At 44.7% G+C, this 17726-nt stretch overlaps 1 protein-coding gene across 1 annotated transcript in view; it reads right to left on the bottom strand.

The window, feature by feature from the left end:
- itprid2 (ITPR interacting domain containing 2) overlaps nucleotides 1-17726 on the bottom strand; it is a 74542-nt gene that overhangs the window by 25404 nt on the left and 31412 nt on the right. The window contains 7 exon segments of the mRNA XM_061724264.1: nucleotides 999-1239; nucleotides 3703-4042; nucleotides 5650-5757; nucleotides 10350-10410; nucleotides 11080-11227; nucleotides 12259-12354; nucleotides 13827-13863. Coding sequence (XP_061580248.1) covers nucleotides 999-1239; nucleotides 3703-4042; nucleotides 5650-5757; nucleotides 10350-10410; nucleotides 11080-11227; nucleotides 12259-12354; nucleotides 13827-13863 — 1031 coding nt within the window.

Genomic DNA, 17726 nt, shown 5'->3' with positions numbered 1-17726 from the left:
GTTTCCGCAGGTGTTTCCGCAGGTGTTTCCGCAGGTGTTTCTGCAGGTGTTTCTGCAGGTGTTTATGCAGGTGTTTCTGCAGGTGTTTCCGCAGGTGTTTATGCAGGTATTTACGCAGGTATTTCTGCAGGTGTTTCTGCAGGTGTTTCTGCAGGTGTTTATGCAGGTGTTTCTGCAGGTTTTTCTGCAGGTGTTTCTGCAGGTGTTTCTGCAGGTGTTTCTGCAGGTGTTTCTGCAGGTGTTTATGCAGGTGTTTATGCAGGTGTTTATGCAGGTGTTTATGCAGGTGTTTATGCAGGTGTTTCTGCAGGGATGCTGGATCAACATGCTGGTCCTCAAAGGGCAGCAGGGCAAACCTGCTCATTATTTCACTTCACATGAATAATCTTTTACTGGCTAATGAAGTCCAGCCGGGAGCTCGGTGGTCAGTGCAGCTCTGGTGCCTCTTTTTGTCTTGAGGACAGCGAGACTGTCGGTCCCGGTGTAGATGAAACACACGCTAACGCTTATGGTGCTGTGACCATTTCTTCTTCTGACTAGTACAGTAGCTTGCAGTCCATCTTCAATAACACAGAGATTATTAAATGTCTCAACACTGTCACACCCTTACGGGAAGATATTACCCTCTGATGTTTTGTAAAAGTCACCCCAGGAGAACCAAAGAGAAACCTAGAAGAACCCAAGAGAACCCAAGAGAAGCCCTAGAGAACCGCAGGAGAACCAAATAACAGCCCAGGAGAACCAAAGACAAGCCCAGAAGAACCAAAGACAATCCCTAGAGAACCCAAGAGAAACCTAGAAGAACCCAAGAGAACCAAAGAGAAACTTAGAAGAACCCAAGAGAACCAAAGAGAAGCCCAGGAGAACCCAAGAGAAGCCAAGACAACCCAGGAAACCCCAGTAGGAGCCTGGAAGCCCAGGAGAATCCAAAAGAACGTAGGAGAGCTCGGGAAACCCTGGAGGAGTCCAGGAGAACCAGAAGAACCAGGAGAACCCACCTCCTCCATGTCGAACGAGTTTGTGTTCTCGGTACGCAGCTGAGCCAGCTGGGGCGGCGCCAGGGTGGAGGGAGGTTTCTCTGGGGTGGAGCTGAGGTTCTCTTCTCTGGCGGCCTCCCGGGGCCCGGCGGCCTCCCCGGGCCCGGCGGCCTCTGGAGGCCCCGCCTCCTCTGCTCTCTGGTTGGTCGGCTGGAGGTCAGCTGACTCCGGACGCTGGGCTTCTGTGCCGTTCTGTTCAGGACTGATGGGAGGTTGGAGGTGAGGACAGAGGATCTGGTACTGAGGTACTGGTACTACTCAGCTGTGTCTCATATCTGAAGAAAACAAATCAGCTCTTTCCAGACGCTGTTTCCTATCAGCTTCTCGTACACTTGTTGTCAAATGAATCAGCAGGAGAGACCACGTCTCTCCAGTGTTAGCGTCGCTCCATTGGCTACCCGTAAAATTCAGAATCCAATTTAAAATTTTATTACTTGCATATAAAGCCCAAAACGGCGTAGCTCCACAGTATTTACAAGAGCTGATAGAGCCTTATGTTCCTGGCAGAGCTCTCCGTTCTCAGGGTGCAGGTTTACTCGTAGTTCCTAGAGTATCTAAATGTAGATTTGGGGGGCGGGTGTTCTGCTATCAGGCACCATTACTATGGAACCAACTTCCAATCTGGGTTAAGGAGGCTGACACCACCTCCACCTTTAAAACTAAACTTAAAACATTTCTGTTTAGTAAAGCCTATAGTTAGTGTTTAGTAAAGCTCTAGCTGGTGTTGGTAAATCTCTAGGTAGTGTAAACTCTAGTGTGTTAGAGTCAGTAGTCATAGTTGCAGCTATAGAACAAGACTATAATAGTTAGTCTCAAATATAGCTTGGTGGTAGATATGCTGCTATAGGCCTATGCTGCAGGGGGGACATGATCCGCTGGGCGGTGCCTCTCACCCTTCTTCTCCTCTCCTTTTCCCTGCATCTCTTCTCCATTTCCATTTTGATTTATTATAAATATCTCATAACTATCGTTTTTGTCCATCGTTCCTGTAGTTTCTTGTGCGGCCCCCCCTTCTCTTTTTTCTCTTTTGTACATGGTGCAGCATCCTCTGCCGGTGGTGAAGAGCATCTCTGAATGCACAACACCGGAACCTGCAGCGTGGGAGTGAGAGGGGCAGGGTAACGGCCCGGTCAGGGTAACGGTCAGGGTAACGGTCAGGGTAACGGCCCGGTCAGGGTAACGGCCCGGTCAGGGTAACGGTCAGGGTAACGGCCCAGTCAGGCGGGGGAGAGATTTGTCCGTCAAGACTCCTCTCCCTGGCCCGGCCCTTTCTCAACCTTTCCCCCACCCTGAACCCAACCTGGGACTTGCTGATTGGGCCGGAGCTTCGGGAGTTGGTGCTGGCCTTGAATTGAATTGAAATGATCAATAATTCACTAAAATAATGTTTTTTTTTGTTTTTTTTAATCAAATTTCAACAAGCTTTAACTTGCAAAGAGGTACCAGACAGAGTTGTCCTCTTTCTCCCTCACTATTTGCAATATTTATTGAGCCCTTAGCAGCTGCTATTAGGCAAAACCAAAATATTAAAAGGTATACAATGCAAAATATTAGATCACAAAATAAGTCTTTATGCAGATGACGTACTCACAAACCTCACTATCACAGACAATTGCACTCATAGGTGGATTTTCATCACTATCTGATTATTCTATCAACTGGTCCAAATCCACAGTTTTGTGCATCAACTGCAATTTCCAAAATAAAGCCACTACTAAATTACAATCAGGAAACATTAGATATCTAGGCATAAACATCTCCCCTAGGCTGTCAGAGTTAACAAAACTAAATTATGTTCAGCTCTTAAGAAAAATAGAGGAAGATCTTATCCGATGGAACTCTCTTCCCATTTCACTCATGGGGAGAATTGCCATCATCAAAATGATGGTTTTACCAAAAATTAATTATCTTTTTTCAATGATACCATTCAAAATAAAGTTTTTTTTAAAAGGGTTAGGGTTAGCTTCCACTGGCTTCTTCTAACAGCTTCTAATGGTTTATTATTAATTGTTTAAAAGAGAGTTTGAAGGGAGAAAAAATATGTTTTTGTGTCCTGAAATGCCCTGAATTCCCAAAACATAGTCTGCACCTGCTGTTTGTTAACAAATGTAGCTGTGATGTGTGGCTTGTTCACACGGGGCTGGGTTCCCGTGGGAAGCGACTTGGTGTGGGAGCTCGCGTAGGGGTGAAGGGGCCTTTTCCCGCCCCCACCAGCTAGGAAAGTTAAAAAGACGGGACAGCCGGAAGTTAAAGTCGGAGTCAGCTGCGGGTCTAGTGCACGACGCCCAGCGGGTTTATGGCTGCTCTGCCAGGACTGTCCGGCTCTCCAGTCCCTCTGTGTTGAGGTAAGAGGTACAAGGCCTAGCCCTGTGTAATTGTTTGTTGATTTGCCTTTAGCGGGGGATAACCTGACACAGTTATCCTAGCAAAGCCTGTGTGTGAGTCTTTTTGTGTGCACTGCTTGCTAATAAATGTATTCATTTTAGCAAAAGCGAGTGTGTGTGTGTGTGTGTGTGTGTGTGTGTGTGTGTGTGTGTGTGTGTGTGTGTGTGTGTGTGTGTGTGATTCATTTTTGCGCAGCCGACCACTGTCGAACCCTAAGTGAGATTCTCCTCAAACAGAGTTATTCTGCCATAAACGGTTGAAATATCCGAGCGTTAGCTACCTGGTGTCTGCCGGCCGATCGTCTCCGTCCGTGCTGGTTTCCTCGGTAACCGTTGCTAGGGAGAAGTTGTCCTTCTTACGGACCGGTTTCTGGCCGGGCGAGTCCAGCTGCTGATCCGGATCAGAACTGAACCGGTCCGGCACCGGAGCAGCCGGGGCAGAACCGGGGCTAGTCGGGACCGGCCCGGCCGGCGGCCCGTTGGACGGCCCGGTGGGCGAGTCGCCGGGCGAGCCCAGCAGGTTGTGTTTGCTGATGCTTTTCTTCAGCAGTTTGGCCACGTTTAGAGCAGAGTTGCTCCTCTTGAGAGGAGGCGGGTCGTCGTCTGCTGCTCCGTCACCTCCTGGTGGAGGAGGAGGCCCGGTTAGAACAGCACAGATCCGGTTAGAACAGCACAGACCCGGTTAGAACAGCACAAACACCACCGGGTCAAAACACCACCAGGTTAAAACGTTAAAACACCACCAGGTTAAAACACCACCAGGTTAAAACACCACCAGGTTAAAACGTTAAAACACCACCAGGTTAAAACGTTAAAACACCACCAGGTTAAAACACCACCAGGTTAAAACTTTAAATACTCAGATAACTGGCCGCGGTTACATGATGTTTTTTAACTCTGAATTAATTATTCAGATTTAAATAATTCAGTATTAAACTATTTTCCTTAGAGTTTACATGAAAATAGTGCCAGGAAAGTGCAATAGGGCAATGTTCAATCTGCATCAGCACTTTACGACTCTGAGCACTAAAGCACCTAGCACTTTAACTTTATGGTCACTTAATTACTGGTTTATCAATGGTAACATGTTTTATTGCTTAATGATTTTTATCTAGCTCAGTCGTGTTTTTTAATGTTGTGTTTTGTTGATATAAATGTCATATCTCGTCTCTTTGTTTGCTGGTTCTGATTCTGTGTCTGGCATTAATTTGCCGTGGGGACGAATGGTGGAAATTACAGTAGCCTCTGGCTACAACCGTGAATATTTACACGTGTTCATTAATATGTACGGTCCCTGTCTAACAAATAAAGTCAAATTCAATAGTAATTCTGAATTGAGGTTTCCATGGAAACACGTTTGATGGTCTTTCTCCAATTCCTCTCCAGGTCTGGGGGTTGGGAAGGTTCTGATTGGATAGGGGGGGGACGAAGAAAAACTAACTTAGCCGCTACAACTTTGAAAAGATCACCATGTTGATGTTTCCTGTTTCCATCTGTTCTTTTAATGATTTCTATTTATTAAATAAATGTCTCTGCTCTTGACCAGCGTTTACTGCTGCTGCATCTGGAAACTTTGTTAGGAAAACCAGCCCAGTGGAATATAAGATCATGGAGACAGACGGGGAGGGAACGAGCAGAAAGAAAGACCGGCATTAATTTAAAGAGGAATGAATGTTTACATGATCTGGAATTATTCTATTGGGATTTAAAATCAGAATAAACCAGACACTTACTTCAGAATTAACTTTAATTCAGAATGGCCATTTTCATTCGGAATTAGGTGTTTACATGGTAATTTTTACTCATTTTAAATCAGATTTAATTTTAATTCTGAATTAAAGAGGAATTAAACTTCCCATGTAAAAACACTCATTAAAGTGTAAAAAAGCTGGACAAAAAAAACAATGTGACGATACCAACATTTCCTTTGGTGAACGAGTATAAAATGTATTTAAATTAGATAAACACGTGGAAGCAAACATGACAAATTTACCAACAAACCAAGGGACAAATCATTTGGAGAAGCCTAAATGCACTTTGTTAAAAGATAAAAGTCAATAAAATGTGTTATAAACTGACTAAATAATTACTGAGTCCTCATCTCTCCATCTTTTTAAATGTTTATAAAATTCAAATTCCAAATTTTTGTTAGGTATTTTCTGCTTATGGATCATTCAGAGTTCATTTATCTGTTTTTGAAGAGCGGTTCTAACGACCGGGAGACCAACCTTTGTCCTTGCAGCTGATTCGCTGGACGGGCTGCCCAGACACCTGACTGTAGAGCTGGAAGAACTCGTTAGCGACCGTCGTCAAGACTTCAATCTGACGGAAACGACCTGAAGGAGTCCCAGACAAACACACAAACAAGTTCCTCACTTTGAGAGAATAAAACCAGGAAAATGAGAGATGGAACAGCAGAAAACCAGGAACTGACGTCGTGACGATGTCGATCAGCTCACAACAAACCACGGAAACATTTAAAGTTAGTGAACCCATTCGTGCATTCATGTACAAAACTGGGGAATCCCAAGGTGTTGATGAGAATCTCTCATGGGTGTCCCGGTCCCGGGGGCTCCTCTCGGGGGACTCCTCTTCTCCTGGTGGTGGTGTAGAGAGTTTTAGTCTGTGGTGTAGAGAGTTTTAGTCTGTGGTGTAGAGAGTTTTAGTCTGTGGTGTAGAGAGTTTTAGTCTGTGGTGTATTTAGTTTTAGTCTGTGGTGTATTTAGTTTTAGTCTGTGGTGTAGAGAGTTTTAGTCTGTGGTGTAGAGAGTTTTAGTCTGTGGTGTAGAGAGTTTTAGTCTGTGGTGTAGAGAGTTTTAGTCTGTGGTGTAGAGAGTTTTAGTCTGTGGTGTAGAGAGTTTTAGTCTGTGGTGTAGAGAGTTTTAGTCTGTGGTGTAGAGAGTTTTAGTCTGTGGTGTAGAGAGTTTTAGTCTGTGGTGTAGAGAGTTTTAGTCTGTGGTGTAGAGAGTTTTAGTCTGTGGTGTAGAGAGTTTTATTCAGTAGCCGGCGGTGAGCAGACCTACAGAGCGGGTTGGTGTGCTGACCACGAATGATTTGAAATCATGACCCCCGGGCCAACCACGCCCCCCGGGCCGCCCCCCCACCCGACTCCTCCTTCAAAAACATCTGCAGCCGCAACTAAATCCACCAACGCTGGTTTTATCCTTCAGTCTCCAAACATCCCTGAAGATCCTGAAGATCCTGAAGATTCTGGTCTTCAGGATCTCTGTATCTGAGCAGCTCGACTACAGCGTACAGCCGAGTGTGCGTGCGTGCGTGCGTGCGTGCGTGCGTGCGTGCGTGCGTGCGTGCGTGCGTGCGTGCGTGCGTGCGTGCGTGCGTGCTTCCTGCTCAGCGCTGACTCCACATTAATGCTCATTCGGAGGATCCCGTAACAGGAAGTCAGGGATAAGTGAACGACACGTACTCTGGCTTTTTTTTTCTTCATCCCAGGACAGAGCTTACATAACACACACCACACACACACGCACACACACCACACACACGCACTGGCATCCCGGGAACCGACGGAGGAGTGTGAGAATGTCCTGGAAAAGAACAACACTTGTGAAGAAGTTCTGTTACTGAACTTGTCCTACAGTCGGCTGCTGTTCAGTCGCTGGTGAGACAGATATACGCGTGTGTGTGTGTGTGTGTGTGTGTGTGTGTGTGTATGCGCACACACACACACACACACACACACACACACACACACACACACACACACACACACACACACACACACACACACACACACACACACACACACACACACACACACACACACACACACACACACACACACACACACACACACACACACACACACACAAAAGACAGCGTCCTCCTGGTCAGAGTTTCAGTCAAGCTTCAGTTTTTAGACTCCAGAACCAGAAGGTATAAATATATAACTGTTATCAGTTTCTAACAGCAGCGCTGCTATTCCTGCTCCAGAGGCCTCTGCTCTGTTTTGTGAGGTCAGACACGTTGCCATGATGCATCATAAATGTAGGTTCACCCCGTTCATGGAACATTCTCACGGATTGATCTTTTTCTTATTGATAGTAAACTTCTCTCCTCTCTCGTTTCGTGTTCTTACAGTCCTATTGTGATCTCAGATCATGCAACCGTCGTCATGGATGTCTCTTTTCCAGGCAGGTCTCTTTCCGGCTCTCCCTGGCACTTTAATTCTCTACTACTTTCTGAGTGGGACTTTGTTAACACAATCAACAGTCGTATTGATCTTTTTATATCCACTAATGTCAAGCCAGATGTTTCTGCAGCGGCCATATGGCAGTCATGTAAAGCTTTCTTGAGGGGAGAAATAATATCTTACTCTGCTTATCAGCGGAAGATTGCTATGGAAAACAAGGTCTCCCTCTCCAAGGATATAGCGGAACTGCAGTCAAAATGTGTGGATACACCTAATGCAGATTTACTTAAGGATTTACTCACGAAAAAGGCAGAATATGATAGAATATAGATAGAATATTCTAGTCTCCAAAGAAACAGCACAGTCTTTACTAAAAACCCGCCATAACTATTATGAATTTGGGGATAAACCAAGTAAGTTGCTTGCTCACCAAATTCGACAAGCCTCCTCATCAAAACACATCACCCAAATTAACACAGATACGGGACCTACCATTGATCCTCAATCCATTAACGATCAGTTCAGAGATTTTTATGCGTCATTATACACCTCTGAGTGCCCGTACAATAAAACACAATACGGACGCTTTTTTAATTCCTTAGATTTCCCTTCTATCAACTCCGAGGTGTCCTCTGGTCTGGATGCACCATTTACAATAAATGAGCTTAGGAGTGCCTTAACACTTATGCAGAGTGGGAAATGCCCGGGCCCTGACGGGTTCCCGGCTGAATTCTTTAAAACCTTTTGCAGATTCATTGTCACCTCTATTACTTAATATGTTTAACGAATCACTGCAGAAAGGTTCACTTCATCTCACTCTACGTCAGGCTACTATATCCCTAATATTGAAGAAGGATAAAGACCCACTGTCCTGTAGTAATTATCGGCCTATCTCTTTGCTGTGTGCAGACGTTAAAATACTGGCTAAAATGCTGGCTAGGCGCCTGGAGAGGGTCCTGCCAACTATCATCGCTCCAGACCAAACAGGGTTCGTAAAGAACAGACAATCCTTTCACAATGTCCGACGTCTGTTTGATATTCTGTATTCATCCACAACCACTGATGACCCTGAGCTGGTCATTTCTATGGATGCCGAAAAGGCGTTTGACCGGGTGGAGTGGCCCTACCTGTTTTACACTCTGAAACGTTTTGGCTTTGGCGATACATTTATTTCTTGGATCAAACTTTTGTACACGTCCCCCCTTGCTTGTGTTCGCACGAACAATGACTATTCTGACTATTTCTCCCTCAGTCGTGGTACCCGTCAGGGCTGCCCACTCTCTCCACTACTTTTTGCAATTGCCATTGAACCTTTGGCGGTAGCCCTCAGATCCAGTCAGATGGTTGGCATCTCAAGAGGGGGCATAGAACATAAGCTGTCCCTATTTGCGGATGATCTCTTGGTCTTTCTTGCTAGTCCTGATAAATCTATCCCCATTGTACTATCAGTGTTGAGAGATTTTGGGCATGTCTCCGGTTACAAATCTGCATAAAAGCGAACTTATGCCGGTTAATGCGGCAGCCATTGCCAATCCCCTTTCCAATTTTCCATTCAGAACATCGCTGGAGCACTTTAAATATTTGGGCGTGTGCGCCAACTTCTTGCTTTACTATTGGGCTGCGAACATAAGAGCAATGTTGCACTGGTGCCACCCCGACAGCCAGTCTCCATCATGGCTGCAGGTTGAGGAAGCCTCATGTAGTCCCTCTTCTTTGCTGGCCCTGCTGTGCCTCCAGTCGTCAACGACTTCTCGGTCCAGTAGTATTGTGGTGAAAAACTGCCTTAAAATCTGGAATCAGTTCAAGCAACACTTTGGACTTAAGGAGATACCTGTCTTGGCACCAATTAATTCTAACCCTCTGTTCACTCCATCTGTTATTGACAGAGCTTTCTTGATCTGGAGAGATCTGGGGATTGTTTCACTAAAACAACTTTACATAAGTGGAACATTTGCTTCCTTTGACCAGCTGGCCGAGGCTTTCAATTTGAGTCGCACCCATTTATGATCGGGAGCTCGTCGTTAGGTGTTAATCTCTCGTCGTGAGGTGTTAATCTCTCGTCGTTACCCCACGTTTACTGCACGACCAACGATTGGGTCAAAATCCGTCTCGACCCAAAAAATAGTCGCACGACTGGAAAATCGTCTCAAAACGAACCGATAATCGCACAGTGTCTGCCCGGTTTAAAAGTAACTCCACTTCTTTGTCGCTCCAAACCAAAGACTCTGGTTCATCTTGGAAGTAACTGGAAGTTACTCGTGTCATTTGTTGATGTTTTTTTCCAGGATTCTGATTGGCTAGCATGACTTTATCTTCTCGTTACACTGCCCCCTGTAGGTTTGGCTGCTCATAGCACGGAAACTGGAAATCATGGGAATTTTATAAACGTAGAGGGAAATATCCGTTTTTGGAAATACCCGGCTACGTGGAAACGTGGCCTTAGTGAAGCCTGAACCAGGTCTGGGGGGGTCAGTGTGTGTGTGTGTGTGTGTGTGTGTGTGTGTGTGTGTGTGTGTGTGTGTGTGTGTGAGAGAGAGAGACAAACAGATCTTTGTTCCTGTTGGCACTGGTGTCCAGGCAGTTGGCAGAACAGCTAAAAAAAAACAGAAGGACCCACAAAACACCGCAGTGACACACACACACACACACACACACACACACACACACACACACACACACACACACACACACACACACACACACACACACACACACACACACACACACACACACACACACACACACACACACACACACACGGGGGTTTAGACTCACTGGTCAGGGCGTAGTTGGGATTCTCCAGCTCCATCCGCTGCAGCTGAGCCGCCAGGTAAACCTGCAGGAAGTGATGTCGCAACGTCACGGTGGACACAGGAAGTGATGTCACAACGTCACGGTGGAAACAGGAAGTGATGTCACAACGTCACGGTGGACACAGGAAGTGATGTCACAACGTCACGACGGTACCACAGGAAGTGATGTCACAACGTCACGGTGGACACAGGAAGTGATGTCACAACGTCACGGTGGGCACAGGAAGTGATGTCACAACGTCACGGTGGACACAGGAAGTGATGTCACAACGTCACGGGGGAAACAGGAAGTGATGTCACAACGTCACGGTGGTACCACAGGAAGTGATGTCACAACGTCACGGTGGACACAGGAAGTGATGTCACAACGTCACGGTGGACACAGGAAGTGATGTCACAATGTCACGGTGGTACCACAGGAAGTGATGTCACAACGTCACGGTGGACACAGGAAGTGATGTCACAACGTCAGCAGGTACAGACTTCCTGGTTTTGCACATTTGTGAGTTTATCAAAGCAACTTTAAGGCCGAAGAACACGACAATAGTTTGAACCAAAGTAACAAAAATCAGGAATTCATTACCAGATATTTCACTAACTTTAATAATAGTCTTCATTTTTCATGTAACCGATAATGAAACAGCCTTTATTGGGAGGATCAGGGTCTGATCAGCGTCTAACGTCGTTAGTACCTTGATGTCGATGCCTCGCGCCGACGACGAGTTGTTGAAAAACCTGGAAGGAATCTTAGCGTTCAGGTCGGGCTCTTCTCGACCAAAACCCAGATTCAGGAGGATTTCCTCGGGATCCTCCTCGTACAGATCCAGCAGCTCCGACACGCTGGAGAGGAACACACACCACGTCAGGGGCTGATCAATGATCTAATCACTGATCAATGATCTGACCAGCTAGCTGATCAATGATCTAATCACTGATCAATGATCTGACCAGATCAATGATCAATGATCTGACCAGCTAGCTGCTGATCAATGATCTGACCAGATCAATGATCTGACCAGCTAGTTGCTGATCAATGATCTGACCAGATCACTGATCAATGATCTGACCCACTAGCTGCTGATCAATGATCTGACCAGATCACTGATCAATGATCTGACCCGCTAGCTGCTGATCAATGATCTGACCCGCTAGCTGCTGATCAATGATCTGACCAGCTAGCTGCTGATCAATGATCTGACCAGCTAGCTGCTGATCAATGATCTGACCAGCTAGCTGCTGATCAATGATCTGACCAGCTAGCTGCTGATCAATGATCTGACCAGCTAGCTGCTGATCAATGATCTGACCAGCTAGCTGATCAATGATCTGACCCGCTAGCTGCTGATCAATGATCTGACCAGCTAGCTGCTGATCAGATCATTGATCAGCTAGCTGCTGGTTAAAGTTCCTCATGAACATTAAAGATAAAAACGACCACTGATGCAGGAACTGATGGATTAGTCACTTCTAAAAACGCACTGATGCTGCTGTAAAGGATTAATAAAGTATCTAATCTAATTTAATAAAATCTAATCTAATCTAATAAAATCATCTTTGGAAACATAAAATCAACCGGGTTCATCGCGCGTGTTTTAGAAACACTTTTCAAACATGGGTGTGTTTAACTGATGTTTAATGATGAGGTTTAGTGATGAAGTTTATTAGTGATGAAGTTTAATGATGAAGTTTAGAGGCGACGGGGCTGAACAGATGTTTAACTGAACGGAAGTTTAGTGATAAAGTTTAGAGATGAAGTTTAATGATGAAGTTTAGAGATTAAGTTTATTAGTGATGAAGTTTAATGATAAAGTTTAATGATAAAGTTTAATGATAAAGTTTAATGATAAAGTTTAGAGGCGACGGGGACCGACCTGGACACGGTGCTGCTCTTCCCTGATCCCGTAGAGTTCATACTCCGACCTCGTTCCTTGTAGCGACTCCTTTTCTGATCCGCAGGGAGACCGAAGCTGCACAACGGAGCAGAGGGTTAACCAGGGTTTAACTAACCTAGTGAGGGTTAACCAGGGGTTAACCAACCCATGGGGGTTAACCAGGGGTTAACCCCCATGGGTTGGTTAACCAAACTAGTGACAGTTAACCAAACTAGTGAGGGTTAACCAGGGGTTAACCAACCCATGGGGGTTAACCAGGGGTTAACCCCCATGGGTTGGTTAACCAAACTAGTGACAGTTAACCAAACTAGTGAGGGTTAACCAGGGGTTAACCAACCCACCAGGGGTTAACCAGGGGTTAACCAACCCATGGGGGTTAACCAAACTAGTGAGGGTTAACCAACCCACTGAGGGTTAACCAGGGGTTAACCAACCCCGAGGGTTAACCAACCCACCCAGGGTTAACTAAACCAGCGAGGGTTAACCAGCGAGGGTTAACTAACCAGTGAGGGTTAACCAGCGAGGGTTAACTAACCAGTGAGGGTTAACCAGCGAGGGTTAACTAACCAGTGAGGGTTAACCAGCGAGGGTTAACTAACCCACCCAGCGTTAACCAACCCAGCGGTTTATCTCCACCGATAACAGAACCTGAACTCACCAGGACTCCGGGGGTTTACTGGACTGGTTAACCAGCGAGCGTTAACTAACCCAGCGAGGGTTAACTAACCAGCGAGGGTTAACTAACCCAGCGAGGGTTAACTAACCCAGCGAGGGTTAACCAGCGAGGGTTAACTAACCCACCGAGGGTTAACTAACCCAGCGAGGGTTAACTAACCCAGCGAGGGTTAACCAGCGAGGGTTAACTAACCCACCGAGGGTTAACTAACCCAGCGAGGGTTAACTAACCCAGCAAGGGTTAACCAGCGAGGGTTAACTAACCCACCGAGGGTTAACTAACCCAGCGAGGGTTAACTAACCCAGCGAGGGTTAACCAGCGAGGGTTAACTAACCCACCGAGGGTTAACTAACCCAGCGAGGGTTAACTAACCCAGCAAGGGTTAACCAGCGAGGGTTAACTAACCCGGTGAGGGTTAACTAACCAGCGGTTTATCTCCACCGCTAACAGAACTGAACTCACCAGGACTCCGGGGATTAACTAACCCACCGGGGGTTAACTAACCCAGCGAGGGTTAACTAACCCACCGAGCGTTAACTAACCAGCGGTTTATCTCTCACCACTAACAGAACTGAACTCACCAGGACTCCGGGGCTTTACTGGACTGGTTAACCAGCGAGCGTTAACTAACCCACCAAGCGTTAACTAACCAGCGGTTTATCTATCTAACAGAACTGAACTCACCAGGACTCCGGGGCTTTACTGGACTGGTTAACCAGTGAGGGTTAACTAACCAGCGGTTTATCTATCTAACAGAACTGAACTCACCAGGACTCCGGGGCTTTACTGGACTGGTTAACTAGTGAGGGTTAACTAACCCGGTGAGGGTTAACTAACCAGCGGTTTATCTATCTAACAGAACTGAACTCACCAGGACTCCGGGGCTTTACTGGACTGCAGATGATTTGCTGCAAAGACAGAAATTTAAATCCAGATTACTCAAACATGAACAACAATAACTAAAACAGCTGATTAGTGAGACTGGTTCCTCTTACAGATTAACTTATCTGTAAAATATAAATATACGTACAACTGAAAAAGATAATTTCAGGATTTCTATGAACAATCCTCAAAAGACTTATTTTATCCACCTAAGAGAGAATGAGCAGCTTAGCGTAACGTAGAGGATAACACAGACTAATGGAAATAATAAACTAAAGATGAATATAATTAATATAACTGTGCCTTTAATGTGATATTATCCAGCACTGACGTTAAACATCCCCGTTAGTGATGGACCGGCCGACGACACACAGAACAAGAATATGATGTTAATCCATCAGGACCCGCTTAGCTCTGGTTCCCCTCAGCCCTGACTGAAGTAAAGTCCCTTATTATTATAGTATATATTATTATACACTAACTAGAGGTTTACTAACACTAACTAGAGGTTTACTAACTAACACTAACAAGAACAAGAATATAACGTTAATCCATCAGGATCTGCTTAGCTCTGGTTCTACTCAGCCCTGACTGAACAACTAAAATCCCTTATTATATATATATATATATATATATATATATATATATATATATATATATATATATATATATATATATATATATATATATATATATATATATATATATATAAATATTATTATTATTACCAGGGATTCAGTTTCCACACTCCGGGTTTTTACTGAACTGTTTCTGTGCCATTGTGTCCTCTAGTTAGTGTTAGTAAACCTCTAGTTAGTGTTTAGTAAACCTCTAGTTAGTGTTAGTAAACCTCTAGTAACTATATGTTTACTAGACACTAACTAGAGGTTTACTAACACTAACTAGAGGTTTACTAACACTAACTAGAGGTTAACTAACACTAACTAGAGGTTTACTAACACTAACTAGAGGTTTACTAAGACTAACTAGAGGTTTACTAACACTAACTAGAGGTTTACTAACACTAACTAGAGGTTTACTAACACTAACTAGATGTTTACTAACACTAACTAGAGGTTTACTAACACTAACTAGAGGTTAACTAACACTAACTAGAGGTTTACTAACACTAACTAGAGGTTTACTAACACTAACTAGAGGTTTACCAACACTAACTAGAGGTTTACTAACACTAACTAGAGGTTTACTAACACTAACTAGAGGTTTACTAACACTAACTAGAGGTTTACTAACACTAACTAAAGGTTTACCAACACTAACTAGAGGTTTACTAACACTAACTAGAGGTTTACCAACACTAACTAGAGGTTTACTAACACTAACTAGAGGTTTACTAACACTAACTAGAGGTTTACTAACACTAACTAGAGGTTTACTAACACTAACTAAAGGTTTACCAACACTAACTAGAGGTTTACTAACACTAACTAGAGGTTTACTAACACTAACTAGAGGTTTACTAACACTAACTAGAGGTTTATTAACACTAACTAGAGGTTTACTAACACTAACTAGTAGTTCACTAACTCTGACTAGAGGTTTACTAACACTAACTAGTAGTTCACTAACTCTGACTAGAGGTTTACTAACACTAACTAGAGGTTTACTAACACTAACTAGAGGTTTACTAACACTAACTAGAGGTTTACTAACACTAACTAGATGTTTACTAACACTAACTAGAGGTTTACTAACACTAACTAGAGGTTAAACACTAACTAGAGGTTTTGTCTCATATGTGATTTAATAAAGTTCATTTTGTCCAGGGTTTTATAATTTAACATGTCAGGTATTTAAAATAAACCTAAATATTTTTGTCCCACAAAAAGAATCAGCAAATTAAATTGTGTCACATGAGCCGTATATTTATCAATATTAATCTGTCCAGTAATAACTGATGTCTTATCTTTGTGGCAACGAGCTGCTCCGGGACGACACTCGTCTTGTCAGGGCCGTTATCTTATACCGTTATCTGTAAACTCTTCAGGCTTTTATCTTTATCTTATACAGTTATCTCTAAAGCTATTTTATCTTTTATCTTTATCTTATACCGTTATCTCTAAACTCTTCAGGCTTTTATCTTTATCTTATACCATTAATCTCTAAACTCTTCAGGCTTTTATCTTTATCTTATATCGTTATCTGTAAAACTCTTCAGGCTTTATCTTTATCTTATACCGTTATCTCTAAACTCTTCAGGCTTTTATCTTTACACTCACGTCCATCAGGACCAGAGGAAAAACAACCACCCATTTATAGATTCTAACTTTTATTGGATCTGCAAATCAGCTCAACTAATGACGGAACAACTATTCAGGTTTATTAGATCATCTGGATCAAGTTAACGGGCTAATTCAGAAGGATTGATTTGTGTTGACTGGATCTGCACGTGACGGCTCTCTCTCCACACTCGTGTGTTTAGTCGGTCGGCCGGCGCCGTCCTGCAGTCAGATAAACACGGAATCCTTCAGGTGTTTATCTCTCTGGAACTAACGTCAGCTCGGACCAGACTGACTATCGGTAAACTCTTGAATAGAGGGAATGACGTCACAGATAACACTTCACAGCGGGTTACGCCCACTGAGTGTCAGAAAGACTGAGTGAATAAAGACTGAGTGAATAAAGACTGAGTGTCAGAAAGGCTGAGTGTCAGCGTAAACTTTCTAAAACGTGACGACATCCACTGCCAATCCAGGAAGCAGGAACACACGGAGACACACGTCAAGCACTGGAAATCTGCAACAAAAAAAACACAAACAAAACACGAAACCGGCACGGAGCCGACCAAAACACGAACAGCAATCGACCCAAATCTGGAGATCTGATCGCAGTCTGAGCTAAGCTACCGCTACCGCTACCTAAACCCAAAAACTAGAGAGCCAGCATGCAGGTGAACAAGCCAGTGTGTATATGATCATGTGTGTGTGTGTGTGTGTGTGTGTGTGTGTGTGTGTGTGTGTGTGTGTGTGTACACGTGTGTGTGTGTGTGTGTACGTGTGTGTGTGTGTGTGTGTGTGTGTGTGTGTGTGTGTACATGTCTTTGTGGCTATGTGTGTGCATGAGTGTGTATATGTCTATGTAGCTATGTGTATGTATGTATGTATGTATGTATGTATGTATGTATGTATGTATGTATGTGTGTGTGTGTGTGTGTGTGTGTGTGTAATAATCCTATCAAAGCTCCACCTGAAGTGTATCTATAGTGGGGGAGGGGGGGAGCAACCCCACCACCCGCGAGGCCAGAGGCCGACAAGGAAGAACCCGGAACCCAGGCCACCAGCAACCCCACAGAAGGGAGAAGTAGGAGGGAGGAAACCCACCGCCTGCAAGGCCCGGAGGCCGCGGAGGCAGCGGGGGGGACCGGAGACGGGCCCAGAGAGAGGGAACCCCCCAACAGGGCGACACCCGTGCAGGCCCGACAACGGAGGGCCCCAGACCCAGGAATCCCATTCATTCATCCATTCAACTATCCGATATCTATACTAATAATAAGATATACTATAATAATAAGATATACTATACATAATAATAATACTAATACTAATAATAATAATAATAACCATCTTTGTATAATATAATATTGATAAATTATTAAGTTTTGTTGTCCTGCCAATGGAGGCTCAAATCCTCCATGGCAGGACACTTCCATACCGCATTCTCACCGACACAGACACACAATCACGCACCGTTTCCCCCTCCCCGGGGGGTCCAGCACCGTTTCCCCCTCCCCGGGGGGGTCCAGCACCGTTTTCCCCTCCCCGGGGGGGTCCAGCACCGCCAGAAGGCACCCCAGGCTGCACGGCGAGCCCCGCCAGGCCCGGGTATCCCGACCCACCTATCCCAGGCCGGTGAGGGAACGCGGGTGATG

This window comes from Cololabis saira, chromosome 6, assembly GCF_033807715.1.
Source record: "Cololabis saira isolate AMF1-May2022 chromosome 6, fColSai1.1, whole genome shotgun sequence".
Classification (NCBI taxonomy): domain Eukaryota; kingdom Metazoa; phylum Chordata; class Actinopteri; order Beloniformes; family Belonidae; genus Cololabis; species Cololabis saira.
The sequence above is the reverse complement of the archived record's forward strand: the minus strand, read 5'-3'. Positions and strand labels throughout refer to the sequence as shown.